This window comes from Vipera berus (genome assembly GCF_964194415.1).
Source record: "Vipera berus genome assembly, chromosome: 1".
Classification (NCBI taxonomy): Eukaryota; Metazoa; Chordata; class Lepidosauria; order Squamata; family Viperidae; genus Vipera; species Vipera berus.
Genome location: NC_138202.1, coordinates 133263891 through 133288946, shown reverse-complemented (window position 1 = coordinate 133288946; position 25056 = coordinate 133263891). Strand labels below are relative to the sequence as shown.

At 43.0% G+C, this 25056-nt stretch overlaps 1 protein-coding gene across 2 annotated transcripts in view; it reads right to left on the bottom strand.

Moving 5' to 3' along the window:
- The window catches only part of LOC308668154 (protein mono-ADP-ribosyltransferase PARP14-like), a 35263-nt gene extending 11619 nt beyond the window's left edge, over nucleotides 1-23644 (bottom strand). The window contains exons 1-11 of one of the 2 annotated variants that reach the window (XM_081327848.1): nucleotides 23420-23644; nucleotides 22248-22380; nucleotides 16848-16881; nucleotides 16510-16749; nucleotides 15408-15674; nucleotides 13093-13329; nucleotides 9276-11527; nucleotides 8099-8335; nucleotides 4998-5219; nucleotides 4286-4382; nucleotides 2465-2614 (exon numbers count right to left, since the gene is read on the bottom strand). In XM_081327848.1, coding sequence (XP_081183974.1) covers nucleotides 2465-2614; nucleotides 4286-4382; nucleotides 4998-5219; nucleotides 8099-8335; nucleotides 9276-11527; nucleotides 13093-13329; nucleotides 15408-15674; nucleotides 16510-16749; nucleotides 16848-16881; nucleotides 22248-22337 — 3826 coding nt within the window. In that variant the 5' untranslated portion in view covers nucleotides 22338-22380; nucleotides 23420-23644. Of the gene's footprint in view, nucleotides 1-2464; nucleotides 2615-4285; nucleotides 4383-4997; nucleotides 5220-8098; nucleotides 8336-9275; nucleotides 11528-13092; nucleotides 13330-15407; nucleotides 15675-16509; nucleotides 16750-16847; nucleotides 16882-22247; nucleotides 22385-23419 lie in introns of both variants that reach the window. The other variant, XM_081327847.1, reaches the window with a different exon arrangement.
- Between the last annotated feature and the right edge of the window lie 1412 nt (nucleotides 23645-25056).

Here is a 25056-nt window from a genome sequence, read left to right as displayed (position 1 = left end):
CGAACACGGCAGCTGTGCAAATGGGATGGTGGCGGTTTGGAGAGTGTGCACGCACCTCTCCAAGCCGTCCCGTCCTGTCCGGAGATCTGCCGCGTTCGTCAAACATTGACGAACACGGCAGCTGTGCAAACAGGATGGCGGCGGTTTGGAGAGTGCGCGCGCACCTCTCCAAGCTGTCCCGTCCGGAGACCTGCCGCGTTCGTCAAACATTGACGAACACGGCAGCTGTGCAAACGGAATGGCGGCGGTTTGGACAGTGCGCGCGCACCTCTCCAAGCCGTCCTGTCCCATCCGGAGACCTGCCGCGTTCGTCAAACATTGACGAACACGGCAGCTGTGCAAACGGGATGGCGGCGGTTTGGAGAGTGCGCGCGCACCTCTCCCAAGCAGCCGCCGTCCGGAGACCTGCCGACGGACGGCGGCGGTTTGGGAGAGGTGCGCGCGCACTCGCCAAACCGCCGCCATCCCGTCCGGAGACCTGCCGCGTTCGTCAAACATTGATGAACACAGCAGCTGTGCAAATGGGATGGCGGCAGTTTGGGAGAGGTGCGCGCGCACTCGCCAAACCGCCGCCATCCCGCCCGGAGACCTGCCGCGTTCGTCAAACATTGACGAACACAGCAGCTGTGCAAATGGGATGGCGGCGGTTTGGAGAGTGCGCACGCACCTCTCCCAAGCCGCCGCCATCCGGAAACCTGCCGACGGACGGCGGCGGCTTGGGAGAGGTGTACGCGCACTCTCCAAACCGCCGCCATCCCGTTTGCACAGCTGCCGCGTTCGTTCATGTTTGACGAACGCGGCAGGTCTCCGAATGGGACGGCGCGCACCTCTCCAAAGGGGAGACCCGTCGCCGCGCAGGTGCCTCCCATTTTGCGCATGCGCATGAGTGGACGCACGCGCGCACACTTTTTGCGGCTCCCACTTTTTTGTTTGTGTGATGGAACCGGTTCTGAGTGGCTCTTTTCCTTTTTCCGGTTGCCGACCCCTGGCATAGAACAAACCCTCCCTTTCACAGATAATACAGGAACATATCGATCCTTTGTCCATTGCTAATTACTTTTACCTTTTTCTATTCAAGAGTTTGCTCCTTTCTCTGTGCAGAGAGATAAGGAGGAATCTGGCTATCAGGAGTGGAAGAAAGACTGCCACTCAGGCTTCAGAAAACAGGATATAAATTATCAGAATACAAGCTTCTCTATGAGAAGTCAGATCCTGAAAAAACAAGATTTGTTCACATGCTGCATAATTCACCTGTGGACTTTATTACCCTATGAGGCAATGATGGCTACTAACTCAGATAGCTGTTAACAGTTACATTTCAGGGGAACAGTTTTATACAGGCCAGGGGTGTCAAACTTGCAATGTCATGTGCCGTGTCACGACATATCGTGATTTTTTTTCCATTGCTGGCAATGGGGTGGGCGCGTTTTTGCCACGACGCATCCGGCCTGTGAGCCAGCAGTTTGATGCCCCCGATATAGGCTATTAATCTTCCAACTCAACAACGCCTCCACCATGTCTTCAAATATTGCTACAGTTAACTACAGTGGGAGGGATTATATGTAAATATTGGGCTAAGATGAGCCTTGGCATAATTCAGCATGGTTGTTCTTACAAATGACTGAAGACAGTTCCACATCATTAAAGTACCTGCATTACTTGTTAGTTTCACTAGTAATGCAGCTGAAAAAAGCTGCCCCTTGGTTAACTACAATATCTGGGACCAGAATTTCCATCACTAAGCAATGGTGTTATAAAATGCGACATCATCTGACCGCATACCGGCATTCCCTGTTACCATTGTTAAGTAAGGACCACAGGTGTTAAGCAAGTCCCATCCAGCTTGCAAGCAGGTTAAATTGCTGCTGGGCAGGACGAGGGTGTGCGGGAGGTCCACATGGGTGGAAAGGGGCTTTTGCCAGAAAGGGAATAGTGTAAGTCACAGGTCCCCAACCTGTGAGCTGCAGCCCGTTACTGGGCCGCGAGCTATTGGCCACCGGGCTTGTGTGAGTGGCTGGCCAGTGTGCGCATGCATGCACAGCCCCACTCATGCAAGAGATGTCGTGAGCATTGCCACAAGCATCACGGGTGTTCACAGCCCCATTTGCATGAGCATCGCCATGAGTGTCTCAGGTGTTTGCAGCTCCACTCGCCCAAGTGTCACCACGTCGTAGGCACTCACAGCCCCACTCACGCGAGCATAAAAGAATGGTTGTTGAACAAGTGGTCATTAAATGAAGATTACCTGTACAACTACAGTAAGTCCTCTGACATGTGACGAGAGACTTTTTTCAGCAGATTGTTACTTTTTAAAAATAATGTTGCTTTCCTGTATCTCACCTACTAAAACTGGACCACCCAGCACACATCTAACTAAAAGCAAACAAAAGGAAACAATCTAAAGAACAAGTAAAATTTTAGGATAAAATTTGGGGGGAGGACACCTATAGTGTTGAAAACGTACCAGTTTGGAGATTAAATGTTTGATTGGTTATGTTTACGATGGCATCTGTTGTCTGTTTAGTAATATCTCCCTGTTCCAGCTGCAACTCAAGTGAGCCAATTTGTGTTTTAAGAATTCCAGATTTTGGAGTTGAACTCTGTTTAGAGAAAGCTATAAAAAGGTAAAAAGAGAGGTTGAAACAGACAAACCAATTTATTCTGCATTCTTGCCTCCGAACGTCCATGGCAGCATTATTTTATCCTATACGCAGTGGTGGGATTCAGCCAGTTCACACCAGTTCGGTAGAACTGGTAGCTATTTTTTTGTTGCCCAGGCCCAGAATGGAATTCCGGAAGCGACATCCACACAGAGAGAACCGGTTATTCACATATTTGAATCCCACCACTGCCTATACTTCCCTCTCTCTCTCTAGATGACAAAATCCCAGATTTAATTAAAATTTTAATTAATGCTTGTCCAATTTAGACATCACTTAATTTAGGGCAGGAATATATAACACTCGCCCTATCCTAAAAACTAACAGTAGGATCAGAATAATTAACCTCCCCTCCATTTGCTCTTGAAATTAAAGAAAACTAACTTTATTTCACTACAGTTAGACATTTAATAATTTTTTTCTGTATATGAATATTTGGATAATCTCTGAGATGAAATGCCCCAGGTGTTCAAGCCCACATGTAGCTCAAGGTCATTAGAACGTCCCTGAAGATATGAGGAGGCAGATGCACAAACCTCCAAAGAGCTGTTTTGATTTGATGACTCATCCCATCTGCTCCCAGCCTACTGCAAACACCCTTACACACACACACACACACACACACACATACACACATAATCACCTTTAAGAGGAAAGAGAAGCAACTGTGTTCTGCTCTGCTTTGCAGGCCCATCTAGCAGCCTGGAAAATGGAAGAGGTTTCCGCTCCTCTGCAGCCCCTGTACCAAAACCTCTCCATTTGCTTGCTGCACATGCTTCTGTGGCATGAAAATGTCTGATCCCTCATAATCTCCAGAGTGCCCAGTGACACTGGAATACAGGTAGTCCTCGACTTACAACCATAATTGAGCCCACAACGTTGCTCATAAGCTGTGATGGTCCAAAAAGAGGGCCATCACGTGGCTGCTTCCAATTTTATGATCTTTTTTGCAGCAGTCATTAAGCAGCCATGGTTCTCAAGCAAAACTCATTATTTGCCATGGAGCGATTTTGCTAAGAAAGTGGAAGTAAATGCCAATTAAATGTGAAATTGTCACAAATGACAGTCATGTGCTGCAAATGGCTGTAAATGTGGGCCTGTGGCCAAGCATCCAATATGTGGTCATATGAATATAGCGGAGCTCAAATCCAGGCTGTAAGTAGCTTTTTTGGAGTAACTTCAAATGGTCATTAAGCAACCGGTCATAAGTTGAGTCTACCATGTAGGTAGGCCTATTTTTGGCAAAGGACAGGCAAGAGACATGTTTCAAGATGATCTAAGTGTTTCAAGGATGTAAAACTGGATATCTCTTTTCTGCCATATAGGGAATCACACTTCCTCTATAGCATGAACCTCTCTGTCAAGGCAAAGCTAACTCTTCTTGCACAGAACAGAAGACAATAAAATATTCTTTCTTTCCTCAAACCTTATTAGTCATTTTTGTTTTACTCCAGTTAAGGCTTTAAAATGTTTTGGTACGCTATACTTACTCATTCTTCACAAAAGATTTCTATTTCTTAATTATACATGCACTGATGATGTTACCTACTTTGGTAATGAAACGTCTGCTTAAAAAAAACCCCACTAAGCTCAGAGAGCACCAAATATCCACAATTAAGTTTTACCTTGACTTCGTTTCTGAAAATTCTCAGATGAAGCTTTGGGTACTGAGGAGCTTGTTTGGCTTACACTCAATCTACTTTTTAATTCTTCCATGAATGCCTAATGAGAAAAGAGGAGGACACTATTAACAGACTACAAACCAAATGTAAATTAGAGATAGAGCTTCATAACACTTTGGCAGAAATGAAATGGGTGGCTGTACATGTATACACTTGCAAAAAACCCAGGAACAGTTTTTGAAGTAGCTAGACAAACCATAAAGAAGATGCAGTTACACATGAAATAAGATGCACTGTTTGCATTCCTGCAAAGCCACTTACTGTCTTTGAACACTTTGTACAGCTCTAGTACAATTAGATCTTTTTCACAGAATTGTGACCAGATGGATACAACAAACAGCACAGTTCTATTAAGAAGGGGGGGGGAAAGCAATATAAGGCAGGTTGCAGAAAAGAGATGAAACTTGGAGAGGAACTGCTTTCTATCCAAAACAGAACTTATTAAAGCAGATTCTCCAAGGCCAACTTCTACTGGGTGGTCATGATGCTAAATGTACAAGACAGTTAAGCAACAGTAAAAACCTTTTAAGTTTTTTGAGACAGGCATGAGACAAGCCGAAAAACCCAAGAGATGGTTCTCAGGAGAATTAGGATCTTCCAGAGGCAGGTTCAGGGTGCAAAACATTTCAAACAAACTGCAGTGAAATAAAAATACCTGGACGGTGGTGGTATCGCTGGAATGAAGCACAAAATGAACTTCTTTAAGGGACTTTGGGTTTTCAGCTTGACTGAATTTGAAAACTTCATCAAAAAACAGTTTAGCCACATATTCTTTGGGATATCCGAGATTTCCAGTTCCAATAGCTGGGAAGGTGATGGAACTCAGAGAGAGTTGTTCAGTGACTTTCAGACATTCCTCAATTATGCCCCCTAAATTCTGGGGAATCACACACAAAAAAATGATCTTAGAATATTTTAAATGATAATTAAATATTCCTTGGCGTTAATTAAACAAATTGTATGAATAAAAAAATTGGAACACGGATGTAGCTGGATTAATCAGGAAAAAGGATGCATCCATCAGTTAACTTGCCAGCACATTGTGCTATCGTGCTGGACTATCACAAACAGACGATACAGACAGCCACCAAGCCATGGCTAGATCCAGGAAAAGCTCTCTGCAATTTTCTTAGTCACTTAACATTTCTTTCCTTCTTCATGTCACTTAGGTTAAAAAGGCAGCTATGTACTCTTTATACACATATGACTGTGTATCATCTGACCCATCCACTGCGATAATTAAGTTCGCAGATGATACAACTGTGGTGGGTCCCATTACAGGTGGGGATGAGACAGCATACAGGGCAGAGGTACAAAAACTATCCATATGGTGTACTAACAACAACTTGCACCTGAACATCGGCAAGATGAAAGAGATGGTGCTAGACTTCCAGAGAAAAAAGGAGGAACCTGCCCCACTTTACATCGGGGAGGACTGTGTGGAGAGTTTCCTCCTTTAAATTTCTGGGAGTCTACCTCTGTGAAGATCTGACCTGGAAATACAACCCAGGTGGCTAGAAAGGCCCAACAGAGGCTTCACTTTCTCAGGGTCTTGCGGAAGAACAGGGTAGAACAACAGCTAATGACCTTCTTTTACCAGTCTCCTATAGAGAGCGTCCTCTCGTATGGTATTGTGGTTTGGTATGCTGGTCTGACAGCCGCGGATAGGAAAGTATTACAGAGGGTGGTGAGTACAGCACAAGACATTGTGGGCTGTCCCCTGACACCACTGGATGACATCGCCAGGCCTTGTTGCCTTGGAAGAGTGAGGAAAATTCTCAGGGATGACTCACACCCTGGACGGTATCACTTTACTCTCCTACCATCGGGTAGGAGATATAGGAGTATAGCCAGCCGCACCAACAGGCTGAAAAACAGCTTTTATCCGTGGGTTGTTAGGCTTTTGAATGAGAAATAACTTTTGTGAATTTTATGCAGAATTGACTTGGGAGGCCGGTGTGTGGTGTAGTTGGTTCACATAGTGTAGTAAGATGGGAGGGTTTGTTGTCACTGTGTGTTAGGGGGTGGGAGCACAAAGGGAGGCTCAGCTAATCTCAATGTACACATAGTTGTACTTTGACAATAAAGGTTCATTTCATTCATATTAAATTATGAAATCTGAGTAGTGAAAGATAGTATATAATGAACTATGAACAAAGGTCATTCAGCCTGTGCTTAAAAGCCTACTCGCTTACAAAGCGCATTCACTGTTGTATACAGGTAGTCCTTGCTTACCGAATGTCCTGTTTAGAGATCGTTTGAAAATATGGTAGTGTGGAAAAAGTAACCTTATCACCATTCCTCATGCTTACAACTGATGAGCATTTATAGCACTTAGCAACAGTACTTAGATGTATATACCGCTTGATAGTGATTTACAACCCTCTCTAAGTCAGGGGTCTCCAGCCTTCCCAGCTTTGCGAACTGGTGTGTGGGGGGGAGTAGATGGTGCCGTGCAAGCAGCGGGCATGTTGCTCACGTGCGCAGTTTCATTTGAAGCTGTGAGCGTGAGTGCCCACAGGTAACACAAATGGAGCTTCACGCAAGTACCTGCCACTTGTGAAAATGGAGCTGCACATGCATGCGTGCTTGCCCGCCACTTGCGCAACCCAATTCCTAACAGGCCACAGGCCAGAGTTTGGGGACCCCTGCTCTAGGTGGTTTAGAGAGTCAGCACATTGCCCCCAGCAATCTGGGTCCTCATTTTACCGACCTTGAAAGGATGGAAGGCCGAGTCAACCTTGAGCTGGTCAAAATCGAACTCCTGGCAGCGAGCAGGAGTAACTGCATTCTAATAACTGCACCCCCACAGCTGTTTATGACTGTCACAGCATCCCATGGTGACATGATTGCCACTAAGGTAATTCACAGATGGCTTTCAAAAAATCAGAATCAATGGAGAATCCAGCAGTAAAATCAAAAATTGCAATCACATGATGTCTCAGTTATTGACTCTGGTTTAACGATCATAGTGGAAGCAAGATACGTCCATCACAGTCATGTGATGTCTTGCGTGTTGAATAGAGACAGAGTTGCCAATCGCAATTGTGGTTGTTAAGCAAAGTCTACCTGTGTTGTCCAGAATTGTTTGACCCAGGATGATATATAAAATCTGCATGCATCTATGTGTGTATGTTTGCATGTCTGTATACACAGACACATGTACAGTATATATGCATGTATATACAGTACACATACAGTACAGTGATTATGTGTGTGTGTGTACATATACAGGTAGTTCTCGACTTATGACCACAATTGAGCCTAAAATTTATGTTGCTAAGTGAAAGAATTGTTAAGTGAGTTTTGCCCCATTTTACAACCATTCTTGCCTTAGCTGTTAAGTGAATCATTGCAGTTGTTAAGTTAGTCACACAATTGTTAAGTGAATCTGGCTTCCCTATTGACTTTGCTTGTCAGAAAGAGATCACATGACCACAGGACACTGCAACCGTCATAAATATGAGTCACATCGCAAGCTTCTGAATTTTGATCACGTCACCAAGGGGATCGTTAAGTGTTGCAAGTGTAAAAAACAATCGTAAGTCACTTTTTTCACTGCTGTTGTAACTTTGAATGGTCAACTAAATGAACTGTTGTAAGTCGAGGACTACCTGTACACAAATACAATCTCACTGCAGCAGCAGCACCTCTGAAGAGCTGTGTAAAAATGCATCAAAGGCTATCAAAATTTCTAGTGAAGATCGGTGATAAGTCCACCATGTTATATGTCCAAGGTATCAAAAAGATCTTTACCTTGTTTTCTAGTTTCTTTTTTCGATTCCAAGCAGGTAAAACAGCGTGAAGAACGTGAAGGCAGCTCAGAGCATAACCACTGGTTTTGAGCACACAGCCTTCCTTGATGTCTTTCCCTTGACCTTCTTGGGTTAATTCCACTTGGAGTTCTGCTCCTGCTTTGGCCAGAAGAGCTCTGGAAAGTGGTCCTTTGTCCAGCTGCAAGTCTCTGGCAACACTATTGACAATCACATCAGTCTAAAAAAAATGACACATTGGAATAGGTGATTAAAGCTGAAAGGACTCAAACCTGTATCAACCTGACAAAACACAGGGACGTGCAAATATTATGTGTAATTAAAAATATCTAGTCATAATAGCAATAGCACGTAAGACTTGTACACCGCTTCACAGTGCTTTACAACCCTCTCTAAATGGTTTAGTCAGCATCTCCCCCCCCACCCCAACAATCTGGGTCCTCATTTTACCCACCTCGGGAGGCTGAGTCAACCTTGAGCCGGTCAGGATTGAACTGCCGAACTGCTGGCAGCCGGCAGTCAGCACAAGTAACCTGCAGTACTGCACTCACCACTGCACTACCACAGTTCTCCACAGCGATATTCAACAGGCATCTCTGAACTTATCAATCAACTTATCAATTCCAATGATATGAGTTTCTAGCTCCAACGTACCCAGCCATGTACCTATCTTCCTATGTTTGCTGCAGAATATTCAGCCATTCCCATTTTGTTCTCCAACCACAGATTCAAATATACAATCCTGTATTCCATTTTTCTAGCAGCTTACATCCAAAGATCTTTTTATACATAGCTGGAGATTGTCGGAATTTAAAGAACAAGTAAAGAGAATGACAAGTTGAGCTGTGCAGCATTAGCCCTCAAAGAGGATACAAAGAAAGAAACCTCATGGGCACGTAGAAGAACTTACTGAGATTTTAACTGTCTCCTTCATCTGTACTACATATCATTCTGAATACACAACAAGTGTTTGCACAGCAGTTTGTTAAGAGTTTTTCTTCATCTTCTTTCATGCTTTCTCATATTTCTGGAACTGCAAGCTAACTATTGATCCTGGCTTGTTGCCTTTTAAAAACCCCACCTATACTTTGATTAAACCTTGCCACATTAACCACACATATCTTATCAATTTTATATTAAAATAATCATCGTCTACTTACTGCTGCCTCTTCAATTCCTTTCTTCTTAAGCAGTATTTTTAAGCCTTCAGCTGTCATCACCATTTCAGGGTCTGCTTGGATTTTTGCAGCAGAATGCTTACTTTTGGAAAATGGGTGGGTTGTAGAAAGTGAGGGCCCAAACACTTCATTCAGGGTTTCAGAGAAAGCTCGAATAGTATCATCTCTGATATCCATGAGGTAAATCTGTTTTAGGCAGCTGTTCTCAGAAAAATCTTCTAAGCTTTCTTTGATGGCGGTCACAATGGAGTGGGTACACTCTTTTAATGGAAACCCAAAAATCCCAGAACTTATGGCAGGGATGGCTATGGAGCGATGCTGACAACTGGCTGCTAGCTTTAAACTTTCCCTCACAGATTTTTTTAACAGCTTGATACATTTTTCTTTTTCAGCACTACACCACCTTGGTCCAACAGCATGAATCACCTGTTTACATGGCAGCTTCCCAGCATTTGTGATCGTTGCACAACCAGTCTCCAAAGGTCCATATTGCCTCACTTGGTTCTTACACTCCTTTTGTAGCTCTGGACCAGCTGCTTCCAGTAGCTTACTTGCTAGACCACCAATATGCATCAATTCTTCATTTGATGCGTTGACTACAACATCTGCCGAACACTGGGTCAAGTCAGCTTTCTGAAGAATTACCACAACACCATTTCCCAACTTCACTTCATAGCACGACTGCTGCTTCTCTCCATAGCCATTCCCATCTTCTCCAGTTTCTTCAACCTCTTCTTTGCTTTCCTGAATCCTGATCAAACAGTTAAACCTTTGTCTTGCACCATTAATGTACAATTCTTCTCGTTCTTTGAAGAATGACTTGGCCCCTGGTTTATCAATGATTATGCTAATAGCATGGAGAGAAGACAGGATGTTATGAAAAAGCTCTACTCCCTTCAGAACTGCAACTCTGGGTCCTTCAAGGGAAATCACTTTGCGACTTCTCTGTATACCAAAATGTATTTTTACACCTTGCCTATTTAAATTAATCCATGTTGGGCTCTTTTCCTGTTGTACATACATTACAACAGCAGCAGACTTACTTTTGATATTTCTCTGAATATATGTATGGTTGTCAACAAAATCGGAGAGCTTCTGATGGGCAGCGGCCACTTCTCTGAAATAACCTGCAATGACTATTTCATCTTCCTGTTCTTGAATTATGATGGTTTCACCTGAACAATTATATACCTTGTACAACTGTTCTGTTAATTCCAGCCATTCATTCTTTTTTGTAACTCTGCAGTCCTCCAGCTCAATACTTTGGAAAGTCAGATCTTTCTTTAGTTCCTCTTCAGCTCTGTCAAGGTCCTGAAGAATTCCTCCTGATAGTAGTACAGAGTTATCACTGAGTTCATAGTAGGCATTTATCTTTTTGTTCCAGAATAAGAGCCGAGACAGAGACTCATTATCAACATGTTGTAGAAAAAGAAGAATATTAGAATGAATATCAATGGGCTTCTGAACCATACTGGATATTCTTTCAAGGATGTCACTTTTTATTTTAAAAACTTCAGCAGGTAGGCCACGCAGAGTTATATGTTCTTTGGAAGCATCATAAGTTATCTTTAGCTCTGGATATGCTGAGCAAATATTCTCTTGTAGTTCACAATTCCATAAAATGGCGTATTTGCAAGCAGTAATTGATATTGCTTCCTCTATTGTCAATCTCTCTCTTTCCATCTTTCTAACAGCATTTTCTATGAGCACCTTCATTTCCTCTTCTGCATCATTTACACTGCCTGCTGCCCCCACCAAAACCACTTCTCTCTTTGAGGCATCTGTTATGATCAAAATGTCATCTTTTACTAGACTGTTTCTTATGGCTTCCCACAATTCAGAATTCATTTCACGCTTGACAACTTTCTGCCGTGACAGGATCTGTGTAAGACCAGTTAAAGCATCTTCTTTCCAGATCTTAACCAAGGATCGTTTTCTCTTTGACAAATCATGTGAAGGATGGACCATAATTTCGGGGTTTGCACAGAGCTTGGAAGGCCATCTGATCTCACAATAATGGCCTGCCATTTCCCGTGTTATTTCCTGAAGTAAACAATAATTCTGCTGTAGAAACCTCCAGTGGTAGGGGTCAACAGACACTGGGAAGGGATCTGGCATCTTAATTTGTAGTCTTTCTTTCCCATATACAGCAGCTCCCAAAGATTTATAGTATGGATAAACAGAAACAGGGACATTCATAAGACAATGCTTTCGCTGCAAGATGGTAGCTACAACTTTAAAAAAATAACAAGGAGAGGAAAACACAATTAGAAAAAAGGCTTCACAGAATCTATCCTGCAAGTTTTAATTAAATTGTAATTAAAATACATTTAGATTCATTGTAGGGCACTGAGCAACTGTTAACAGTAAGCTTTCAATAGTTCTAAAATCTCTATCCTCTTTCAGAGAGAGGGCACTGGTAGGAATTTGGGGAGAAAGAATTAGAAGTATCACAGGTAAGTTACTGGCTAGATGGCAACTGCCCCAAAGCTCTGAGAAAACTGGAATTGGGAAGTTCAAGTTGACAAGGGAAGCAGAAGCATCAGAGGTGTTTGATTTCCTTCCCATGTTTCTTGCCCAATTAGAGAACCTCATCCATACATTCTGTTTTTTTATCTTCCAGTTTGCCTGCTTGTTTGACTTGTCCATTTACAAGTTAATGACTGCCACTTAGATCTAAGCTCCCTGCTATTGTCAGGACCCACCTCAATCCACATCTTAGGAAATAAGAACTCTTGGATGCAAGTTTAGTCCAAAAGGAAAATGTTTACTAGGATGGAATCGATTGTGGCAACACAAGACGGAATCTAACAAAGTTACATTTCAATCCTATATAAAGCATTCCCATTTATTGCTTCCTTTTTTGTTCAAATGTTCCCTGTTGTTTGAAGATGCCTAAAGTCTGACCTCTCCCCCCTCCCCCTTCAGAGAGATGGCAGAATCCCCAGAATAAGCACATTGTTCTACCTATACATTTATGAAATGTGATATAAATGGATTCTGACAGCTATCTTATTTAACTACCTCTTTTCTAAAGTACTGACCTTGCTGTAGTTAGTAAAATAAACATTATTTATTCGTTGTTACTCAATTGTCAGGTGTACACCAGACACTCCTAAATCACTTGGACCTGATAAACCTAATTAAAATGGAAAACTGCAGCCATTTACTTGGAGCTTGTGTTCTGCCCCATTCAGATTCCAATTCATGGAGACACTTTTGAGTATGATTCCAATTAGGACCTTTATTTCACTGCATGTCTCTCTTATTTCCTTGCTGCTTCTCTTGCTGCTGCTTCCTCCCCCTCTTACCCAACCACTAGAACTAGTCAAGGACAGCCAGGATCTCCCTGCTTTTCCATTTTCACAATTGCTTGTAAAGCAACCACCATAAAGCTTTGCAGTTGCTAAACCTCCCTGAAGTGGAAAGTATTGACCTTGGAAAAATGTGTGGCCCACATCACTGATTAAGAACAACCAAAAACAAAATCCACCTGTGCTGGATTCAACAAAAGGCCTATCTAGTCTATTTTTCTATTTCCACAAGGATCCATCAACAAAAAATAACACTATGTTTTCCTCCCAGTTTTTACCCAGTAAATGTCTTGAGAGACAAACTGTTTCCAAAACGGGAGGTGATATAGTCCATAAATGTGCCCAATACCTCTTTGTTTCATCACCACACATTAAAACATACACCAGGCCCAACAATAACTGGATCCTTTTTTTTTGCATTAATCTAGTTATTTACACTGACCAAATGAAACTATATTTAGTGAGTGTTCAACCCCACACATTACCTTTGCTATCCTGAAATGTAATTATGGCAGAATTGTCTTCAGGAATGTAGTTGTTTTCCAGCACCAGACCGCCACCATTCTTCTTGCTTTCAAAATAGATAACAATATAGTCTTTAGGAATAACAGGGGGAATATTTTCAACCAAGATGCTTTTAGGCATTTCCAAAGATCGAGCTGAAATCTTTTGTTGCTGAACTCTGTGGTACTGGTTGAATGCTTTGATAAATTTGTCTGTTTCTGCAAACAAAATTGAAACATAAGCCAAAAAAATGTTAGATAATATCACTGATTACTTAATCTCCATTAATTCTATTTCTTCATGGCAAAGTTGCTGTTCTAGTCAGGCAAGTATGCTCAATACAGTCTATAGAAAAAAGTCCTCAACTTAGGACTGATTGCTTAATGACAATTGAAAGTTACAACTGCCTCACATACCCCCACAATCTTGATCAGTTGCAGTCTCCCTGCAATCACATGACCATAATTAGAAATTACACCTTCCTGGATTCTAGGCCCTTGACCACTACACTAAACCTTATTTTCAACACAGGAATTTTCAACTTCTCTGCACTTATTTTCCCCCAAAAGGCAGAGACCCTCTTCTTTTTGACTGAGTTTTGATGCTGTGAAACTATGAAACTTTAAAAACTGCAAAGAGTGTCTTAATGGTCCTAACCGACCTCTAGCCTGGGGCAGACCTATTCTGGTCTTCTAATATGAAAATGTAATTCTACACTGTATCTTTAGATTCCCCACTGAAGATCTCTCTTCATTCACTTTTCCTATAAGAGAACGGAACTGAATGACTCATAAACTAAAGGTGGTATTTTGTTATCATTTCCTTTTTAAGGCTTAATCCATTGTTTTTATTATATTTTGTTGTTAAGCATTCAACGCGGATTTAATACATTGTATTTTGTAAATGTAGACTGTTTCTTTTCAGTTTGATTCACATGCACAAATAATCAACTGATGTTTGCTTACATACATGTACAAGTATTTCCCTAAATTAGTGACACCTAAGAAACTGCTTTGGCTCAGATCAAACCAATAATCCATTTATCTCATTCTTTCCTGCACTTACTGGTTACAGCAGAGGTCTCCAACCTTTTGAGCACCAGGGACCGGTTTCATGGAGAGAGGTTTCTCTGCGGACCAGAGGGGGCGTGGTTTCATGTACTGCCTGAATCCTGTGGATGAGGCTTTGCTTGTTTGCGTGGACCAGTTTCTAGCATGCCATTGCTTGGTGCCAGTCCACGGACTGGGGATTGGGGACCCCTAGGTTACAGCACTTCACAATCTCTCTCCTAAACTTTTTTTTAAAAATTCCATTTATATCCCGCCCTTCTCCGAAGACTCAGGGCGGCTTACAAACTTAGCAGTAGCCTTCATTCTATGTATATGCCTGCTTATTAGGGCTTTCACACACCCCCCAAGCGGCATTATTACAAAGTCAGCTTAATTGCCCCCAACAATCTGGGTCCTCATTTTACCTACCTCGGAAGGATGGAAGGCTGAGCCTTAACTTAACTGGAAATGCCAACTATTGAACTTTGGAATTCCACACATGATAAAGTCTCACCATGCCAGAAAAGCTACCAGATGATGGCTGCAAAAATCCAGCCACTAATTTTCTGGATCTTTCTGTTGTCCTCTGGGACAGCCTGGATTTAGAGACAGCCCTTTGTAACCACCAACCACAACCTGAACTACAGAGTAAACATAGCCACTTCCAAAATCATATACAGTGAGCAGAAACGGTTTAGATAAAATGTATCTATTTTCCAATGGAGCCTCCAATCTTCCTCAGAGAATCAAATCTTTTTGTAAATAAACTATTTTGTGATTTTTCCACAATGTCTGATGGCTGTAACAATATTAATAGTGTAATCTTTGGCCTGAGGCTTCCAACTTTTTACATTTGTGAATAAAGCAAGAATGCTTATTCCAGACGTTTTATTAGAGAAGTATCGTAGAAAACCAGAGTGCGCCATCATGTAATAATGCAGAGGAAACTCTCACAGGACTGCATGGAAATCAACCACTGCCTGTTTTTTCATACCACCAATTCTAAGGAATACAACTTTAAAAACTGATGCCATCTGTACAGGCCAATGTGAATGCCTAGTTTCCTTCTGTGTTATCTTAAAACTCTTAGCTATGTGATAATTGATTATTTTAATATTTACATCTGTGGTGTCTTCATTAAGCCAAAAAAACTCCTTCTTTTTGTCACATCTTGCTCAAGGAAAAGCTCTAAAGAACCAGGCATAAAAAGCATGTTTATTAACTTCTTATTCCTGATGCTTTCTTACCAGTAGGCTTGATAAAAGTGATGACAGCCGCACTGCACTCAGGCAACATTTCCACATCAAAATCCTTGTCTTCTTCTGAGAGGCCACTCACAGTCTCTACCAACAGAATGAGCATGCACTCAATCGTAGTCTCTGGCACATTCTCAAGAACGACTAGAGAAGATGATGTCTCAGATGGATCTTGTTTCAATTCCTGCTTGCATTTTTTGACGTGAAGTACAATTTTACTTATTTGGTGACAATCTCTTTGCAAAACCTCTTGAGCATCTAGTTGAAGAGAAAGATACTTAAAAAAAAACAACTAACATTCCACAAACTATAGAAAAGCACCTAACGAAAGTCTTCCACTCCCCAAAACATGACATTTCTTCCCCTTTATCCAATGCTGCCTCACTCAAGATTATAGCCTAATTAGATCTCAATTCCAACCTCCAGTAAGATGTGGGTAACTAGAGGCTAGAGACTGCATACAACATATAAATATATTGGCAAAAGCAAGCTCAGGTGGGAAACATGCAGAAGACACGCACTCATTCTGCAGTAGATAGACAACAGCTAAAATGATATGTGTGTGTGTGTATGCATGCAGTACACACACACAAATACATATACATACAATACACACACACTCTCAAATACATATACATACAGTACATACATATACACACCTTTCCCCAAATTTCATTGTATTGTCTTCATTGTTCATTTGGGTTCACTTTGGTGATTAGATTTTTAGGGAAGGTGTGTACATTAAGACTGCAGTACACTAAAGAGAGGGGTGAGGACAAAAATTTAGAAACCCCTGCTGTAGACGGCAATGTTTGCAGGATGCTAAAATGTAAATGGCCTCCACCTTGGAAGATGGCCAAATCTTGTGAGAACTCAACATTCTCTTATGAATTTGGGTGTAATAGGGGAATTGAGATTTTGACTGTTTTTCTACTTTTTTAAGGACCCACACTTTGTTCAAGACCAGAAAATGCACTTCCCCAAATACTGTCCAACTTGTTGACATGATCTTCATAGCCAGAACAAGAAAAGTAGAAATATCCCATCCTTTCAAAATACAGCATCTCTCAGATAAAAGCTGGTATAGAAATACCTGCTTCATTTTTAAAGGTGACAATGAATTGTTGTCCATCTTTAAGGCAGGACTTAATGGGCCCTCCACCAGAATATCTCTTATTCTCAAAATATAGCTCCAAGATGTCAGTCTGAATTTCACTGCCAGCATCTGTTGTTACCACCACAGTGAAGCCCTCCTGGATGGCCGTTCTTCCTGCCTCCTTTTCTGCATAATCTGAAACATCATTTGAACTGTAGTTTACGAAAGACTGTTCACCTATAGTATATAAAATGTAAACAAAAGCATTATTTGAATTAGATATACTAACCAAACCAGCATTTCACCAGCAAGTGAAACTCAATAATATCACTTACCAAGTTGATGGGATTCTTTAGCTACAACAGGCATCTGAAAGTAAGACAACCAACCATTAGAAAGATGACATTGTTGCTTTTTCAACTGATTTTAACCAAGACCAGTTCCATAATCTATAGTTGAAAATTTGTTTGAAAAAATTAACCTGTCAAACCATATTAGGGACCAGTTACAAGCAGTGAGGGTCGGGTCTGCTTTGTGCACCTCCCTGAAGCTTTGCACTGGCACGCCACAGGGCTGTGTGCTTATCCCCTACCTGTACTCTTTATACACATATGATTGTGTATCATCTGACCCATCCACGGCGATAATCAAGTTCGCAGATGATACAACTGTGGTGGGTCTTATTACAGGTGGGGATGAGACAGCATACAGGGCAGAGGTACAAAAACTATCCATATGGTGTACTAACAACAACTTGCACCTAAACACCGGCAAGACAAAAGAGATGGTGTTAGACTTCCGGAGAAAAAAGGAGGAACCTGCCCCACTTTACATCGGGGAGGACTGTGTGGAGAGAGTTTCCTCCTTTAAATTTCTGGGAGTCTACCTCTGTGAAGATCTGACCTGGAAAGTTAACACAACCCAGGTGGCTAGAAAGGCCCAACAGAGGCTTCACTTTCTCAGGGTCTTGCAGAAGAACAGAGTAGAACAATGGCTAATGACCCTCTTTTATTGGTCTACTATAGAGAGCGTCCTCTCGTATGGTATTGTGGTTTGGTATGCTGGTCTGACAGCCGTGGACAGGAAAGTATTACAGAAGGTAGTGAGCACAGCACAAGACATTGTGGGCTGTCCCCTGACACCACTGGATGACATCACCAGGGCTCGTTGCCTTGGAAGAGTGAGGAAAATTCTCAGGGATGATTCACACCCTGGACGGTATCTCTTTAGTCTCCTACCAACGGGTAGGAGATATACTGTAGGAGTATAGCCAGCCGTACCAACAGGCTGAAAAACAGCTTTTATCTGTGGGCTGTTAGGCTTTTGAATGGGATATAATCTCTGTGAACTTATGCAGAATTGACTTGGGAGGCCAGTGTGTGGTGTAGTTGGTTCACATGGTGTGGTAGGATGGAGGGTTTGTTGTCACTGTGTGTTGGGGGGAGGGAGCACGGGGAGAGGCTCAGCTAATCTCAATGTACACATGTTGTACTTTGACAATAAAGGTTTATTATTATTGTTATATTACAAGAAAAACTATTGCTAATTAACTCCTTCCCGCAGAGATGAAAGATTAGGGTTCCCCCGCACACGCGTGCTAGTCGTTTCCAACTCTAGGGGCCAGTGCTCATCTCCGTTTCAAAGCCAAAGAGCCAGCGCTTGTCTGAGGACATCTCCGTGGTCATGTGGCTGGCATGACTAGATGCCAAAGGCGCACGGAACGCTGTTACCTTCCCACCGTAGTGGTCCCTATTTTTCTACTTGCATTTTTTTATGTGCTTTCAAACTGCTAGGTTGGCAGAAGCTGGGACGAGTAACAGGCGCTCACTCTGTTACGCGGCACTCAGGATTCAACCCTCCAAACTGCCGATCTTCTGATCGACAAGCTCACCTCCCTAACACACTGAGCCACGCGTCCCTGATGAAAGATTACACTTATGAAATTCAGCAGCCAAGAACTGAGTAACCACAAAATGAAAAAAAGTAAGCAAAATTATTAGGGTTCCAAAAATAGAAACATACAATTCACTTTTAAACCTGTAAGATCTCCAAATCAGACCCTCTACTTCAGAAACAAACTATCCTAGAACACTTCCCTGAACTTGCAAACTGGAGAGACAATTCCTATTGGATTTATAGGTCCCTCCTTTACAAAACTTACTCATTGGGCATTCTCACTCAAACTCTCCAAAGGCTCTTTTTAATAGGTGTTACATGCACTGCACGCATTTAAAAACAATAAAGCTTTGCATGCTGCCATTTTGTTGACCTCATTTGTACTCAATGCAAAAATAAAAATATATTGTGCTCTATGTTACAAAGACTATCGTTGTGGACACCCCTGGCAATAAAATCCTAACATATAACTTCTTCTTCTTCCTTGTCTAGATCAATCTTTAGACTGTCCGAATGAAGCACCTTTTTGGCTTTGTCCTTGGCCAAAAGTAAGTCGTTATCAATACATGTTTCTGGTAAAAGAAGCCAACAAACCAGCAGATGGGCTAGGCTTTGCATCTCTGCACATTCACACAGCATGTTGTGATCCGCTAAGGGCCTCCACCTGAGCATATTGGTTTTATTATTTATTTATTTATTTATTTTTGGGACTTATATGCCGCCCTATGTCCCGAAGGACTCAGGGCGGCTAACAACAATAAAAACAATACAAAAGTTAAAAGAAATTAAATAAACAGCCCCAAAATAAGTTAAACTAAACAATTAAAAATTAAAAACATTTTAAAAACCCCTGTCGTCAGTCCAGGTCAGCCTGATGAAAAAGGAAAGTTTTAAGGCAGCGGCGAAAGGACCGGAGATCCGGGGCCATCCGGAGCTCAAGGGGGAGTTGGTTCCACAGGGCTGGCGCTCCCACAGAGAAGGCCCTCCCCCTGGGGGTCGCCAGCTGACATTTGTCTAGCCGACGGCACCCTGAGGAGGCCCTCTCTGTGTGAGCGCACTGGGCGATGGGAAGTCGTCCCCGGCAGCAGACGGTCCTGCAAATATCCCAGGCCAAGGCCATGTAGGGCTTTAAAGGTAAGTACCAGCACCTTAAATCTCACCCGGAAGACAACCGGTAACCAATACAGCTCACGCAGGAGGGATGTAATATGGGAGTATCGGGATGCTCCCATCACTACCCGCGCGGCCGCATTCTGCACCAGCTGGAGCCTCCGGGTGGTCTTCAAGGGCAGCCCCATGTAGAGAGCATTGCAGTAATCTATCCGGGAGGTAACGAGTGCATGAGTGACCGTACGTAGGGCATCTCGGTCCAGATAGGGGCGCAACTGGCGTACCAGGCGAACCTGGGCAAATGCCCCCCTGGCCACGACTCCAATATGATCTTCAAAACTGAGTCGTGAGTCCAGGAGGACGCCTAAATTGCGTGCCCTATCAACGGGAGGTAACACCTCTCCTCCCATAACCAAAGATGGAACCTCTTGGACAAGTCGAGATGCCGGTACGTAAAGCCACTCAGTCTTGGCCGGGTTGAGCTGGAGCCTGTTCTTCCCCATCCAAATCCGTACCGCTTCCAGGTAACAGGACATCACATCAAGGGCATCGCTGGGTTGGTTCGGGGTGGAGATGAAAAGCTGGGTATCATCAGCATATTGATGATACCTCACCCCGAAGCCACGGATGATCTCACCCAGCGGCTTCATATAGATGTTGAACAGGAGGGGCAAGAGTACCGACCCCTGAGGCACCCCACAACTAAGGGGCCTAGGGGTTGACCTCTGCCCTCCTGCAAACACCGTCTGCGAACGGCCTGAGAGGTAGGAGAACCACTGTAAAACGGTGCCTCACACTCCCAACCCAAGACGTCGCAGCAAGATACCATGGTCGATGGTATCAAAAGCCGCTGAGAGTTCTAATAGGACCAGGACAGAGGAATAACCCCTGTCTCGGGCCCACCAGAGGTCATCCACCAGCGCGACCAATGCCGTCTCCGTGCTGTACCCGGGCCTGAAACCCGATTGGTATGGATCCAGATACTCAGTTTCCTCCAGGACCAAAGGGAGCTGCCGTGCCACCACGCTCTCAACAACCTTCGCAAGGAAGCGAAGGTTGGAGACAGGACGAAAGTTATTTAAAATAGCTGGATCCAAGGCAGGTTTCTTGAGGAGGGGGCTTACCACCACCTCTTTCAAGGCGGCAGGGAAGCACCCCTCACTCAAGGAAGCATTAATAACTGCCAGGAGCCAGCCTCGTGTAACCTCCCGAGCCGCATAAACAAGCCAGGAGGGACACGGGTCCAACAAACACGTGGTGGCACTTAATTTCCCCATGATCATGTCCACTTCATCCGGAGTCACAGGATCAAACTCTTCCCAAATATTATCAGCCAAACCCATCGTTTCCCCCTCGTCAGATACTGCCCAGTCGGAGTCCAAGCCAGCCCGAATCTGAGCGATTTTATCCACCAGATACTCACTAAACTCCTTGGCCCGTCCCTGCAAGGGGTCCTCTCCCGTCCCCCGATTTAAAAGGGAACGGGTCACCCTAAACAGGGCAGCCGGGCGGTTATCTGCAGATGCAATGAGGGTGGCGAAGTGAGCACCCTTCACTACCTCCATTGCCACAAGATAAGATCTAGAAAAGGATCTTAACTGTGTTCGGTGAGACTTGGACCGACTGGATCTCCAAATGCTCTCTAGGCCCCTTCTCCGGCGCTTCATCTCCCGCAGGTCCACCAGGCTTAAGAGTTCCAACCCTCAATTTATTCATGTTCATCCAAGTTGTATAAGGTAGGTTGGATCGTTCAACCATATCCTCCTTTAATGTTCTTCCTTGCTCAATGGTTTCCTTCCTCCATCTTTTGATTCAATTTTGTTCTAGCGTACCTTCAAGGATGTTTGTTCTTGCCATAAAGCTTTTCCTAGATCTCAGTTGGCAGGTTTGGGGCATATGTCCATTCAGAGGATGTTAAGGATCATTCTTTTGCTTAGTTCTCTCGGTGTCTCCTGATCTTAGGTGGGGCAATGCCAGCGAGAGGATATATTTTCTTGACATCCTGTCACTAAGCGTACTGCTTCATTGATAGCAATTTGTTTCACCTTTGCAATGCACCCCATACTGGGACAGCATACTTTGCTGCAGAAATGCTGAAGGCCAAAGCTGATGTGAGCAACATAGATGGCCAAGTTCCCCATGTATAGTTTATCAATTTCCTGACAATATTGTTCCTTGAGCTAACTTTATCCTTAGCACTAAAGTCAGTAAATGGCATACTGCTACATTGAAACATAATGCAGCTTGTGTGATTTTAACTCAGAAAGGGGTGTGGGCCCAAATATTTTTGTATGAAAATCAATATAAGGTTTAGTGTAATTATTAAATTTTTATCTTGCCCCTCTGTGTACGTATATGTCTGTCTGTCTGTCAGCAGCTAGCATCCCTAATACTCCTGCTTCCCATTTTTCCTCCAAATACCTTGTGAAATGGATTGGACTGAGAAAAAGGGACTGGCTCAAAGTCACCCAGCTGGCTTTCATGCCTAAGGTGTGTGGGTGGGGGTTAGAACTCAATCTTTCCTGGTTTATAGGCCAGGACCTAAACCACTACACCAAACTGGTTCTTTGTTATGTGCCTAAGGCTACTATGGTCAGTTCCACAAACCATCCTTAATCGCATATATGAACTAGCATAGCCACAGTCTCCAAAACAACACTGTATGGAAGACACAAAGCACAGATTTTATCTATGTAATTGAACTATTCTAGTATAGTGCACATACTTACCTGGCTTGGATCTTGTTCTTCCAGAGGCACATTTTTATTAGGTGCTCCTTCTGCTGAAGGCAGAGAGACTGTTAGCTTCAATGTCTTCATTCCTGGCAGACCGAGTTCATGGCTCTTAATAATAACACTCTGTCTCACTGAAATGTAGAAAAAGATAGCTATATTTTGACCTAGTTTATCTTATATTAAAAAGAAGCTATTGGGTAAAAGGCTGGAATCCAGGAACAGAAAGTAAGCTGGTTTAGATTGGTACAATCAGGAAATTCCCTGAGACTGAATATAGCTACTTTCTATTTCCAATTTCTGGAAACAGATGACTACATTATGAGAGAACCTTTGTCTTTTAAACATTTTCTAGCTATATTACAAGGAACAAAAGATACTTACAACTACATCAACTCACAAATAAATTGAAAATTCAGTAACACTTCAGGATTACAGGGAACAGAATATTCTAGTAATAGTATGTTTTTAAGATATTGAGTCATTTAAATGGGCAATCCTATTTGAGATTATACTATAGATGTGCTGGAATAGCAGCAAATATAAACTTTAGCAGACTAACAAAATACAATTCCTGGAATTCAGTTTCAATGTATTAGCAGCAAACAAATACAAGGAAATAAAGAAAGGGCCAAAAGAACTATATAAACATCTTCAGCATTCAAAGGTTAGGATGATTTGATCAACTACATTTTTACACTTACATTTATTACATTTATTTCCCCCACACACTTTATTATTCCCCCTTTATTATTTTTACAATAACTCAAGGTGGCAAACATTGCCAACACATCTTCCTCCTATTTTCCTCACAACTGCAACCCTGGAAAGTGAGCTGGGTTGAGAGTGAGTGACTGGCCCAAACTCTCTTTCATAGCTAAAGCAGAATTTGAACTCACAGTCTCCTGGACCCCTAGACCAAATGAAACACGCATGCTTTTCTGACGACTGCAATATCCCCGATTGAAGCGCGCGGGGGGGGGGAAAGCATGTAACAAATCTTATGGTAAAGGTAAAAACGAAGTGTGTTTGGCTACGTTTAGAATCCGGTTTGGTTTCGTCTACTAGGGGCTGTATGAGTTTGTTGGACTAACTTCCCGATATTCTTCCGAAAGGTCCTGTATCGCATCTCTTCTCCCCCGTGAGAAGCCAAACCAAACTCTAGCAACACCTACCATCTTCCTGAGCGAAATACACCGTTATCTGCTCTTCTCTGCCGGGATCCACGTGGATCTTGCATTCCCCTCCTCCCGATCTCTTCGGGCTTTGGAAGTAACAGAGGAGTTTGTTTTTCAGACTTTTGCTCAGGCTGCAACCCCAGTTCCCCTCGACCACAAGCGGAAAGCGGTAAACAGCTTCGCCCTCGGCCATCTTCCTCCGGCTCCTAAATCGACACCAACTCTCATGTTCTACTTTCGATTTCCCTTCTCCGCTTGGCCACGCCTCGCGAGGTTTTAGGCGCCGGCTTTCTCCAACCGAGCGCCCTCTAGGCATGTTGAACTCTGGAACACCCATCCCTTCTCCGGCCAATGCGACCGATGGGATTTGTGTTCCAGAGCACGCGAGGGCCATTGGTTGGCTACTCTTGGGGTACACTGTGGGGAACTGAGTCCTGTTTAATTCGGTTGGGGGTGACTTCTTAGCATTCAAGACTGGGAGTTTAGATATGTTCTGTCTAAACCCTGTAAAAGAGATACTGTAGTACAAGGTAGTCATCAACTTACAACAATTCATTCAATGACCATTGAATAACCATTTAATGACATCACTGGAAAAACTGATTTTTGATGGCTGCAGTGTCCTGGGATCATGTGATCACCTTTTGTGACCTTCTGGCAAGCAGAGCCAATGAGAAAATTAGATTCACTTAACAACCGTGTTACTAACTTAACTGCAGTGATTCACTTAACAACCATGGCAAGAAAGGTTGCAAAATAGGGCAAAATTCATTTAACAGCTGTCTCGGTAATAGAAATTTTGGGCTCAGTTGCAGTTGTAAGTTGAGGACTACCTGTACTGTGATTAAATTTAGAACAAGCATCTGAACATGGACCAACAAGTCAGTTCTTCTGGTTTTTCAAATTAGGCACTATTTCACTCACCTGCTCTGCTATTTCACTTTATTAAATTTATATGTTGAACTCTCCAACATCCACCCCTTCTTCAGCCAATGCCCAACTCACACCTAGGTCAGCAGCTTACAAAATTACAAAACGTAACACTATATGATTAAGGCAGTCAAAACAGAATGTACTACTGCAATACACTTTAGATGGGACTGCTTTGAAGACCATTCAGAGGCTAGAATAGGTGCAGAATGCAGTGGCTTCCATGCTGTGGATGAGAGCTGCTACAGATGTATAATATCTTCATTCCCAATAGGCTTACGAATATAGTTCAACTCTTGGTGTTAGTTTTTAAAGCCCTGCCTACATCATTTGGCTCCAAGCTACAGGTAATCTTCATTTAACTACACTAATTTGTACTGAAAAGTCCATTGTAAGTGAGAAACTACATAACTGCCCTGCATAGCAACGGTTTCCTGTGTGCATTTGCTACTGAATCTCTGCCTGTCCCATTCAGGGCAGTTCAATGGAACAGATCGACAGATACCGCCTGCAATCTGATCGACAGCAGGAGTGCACGTGACGTGGCTCTTAACCCTGGCCTTTCTTCGCGCACCCTAGAAGCCCTGCTCCTTCTATCTCCGCCTCTCTGTGTCGAGGTGTGACCAATAGGATTAATTCTACCGTAATTCCGTGATTTCCCATTGGCTGTTAGAAGCTGCACTCTTTGGCTCCGGCTC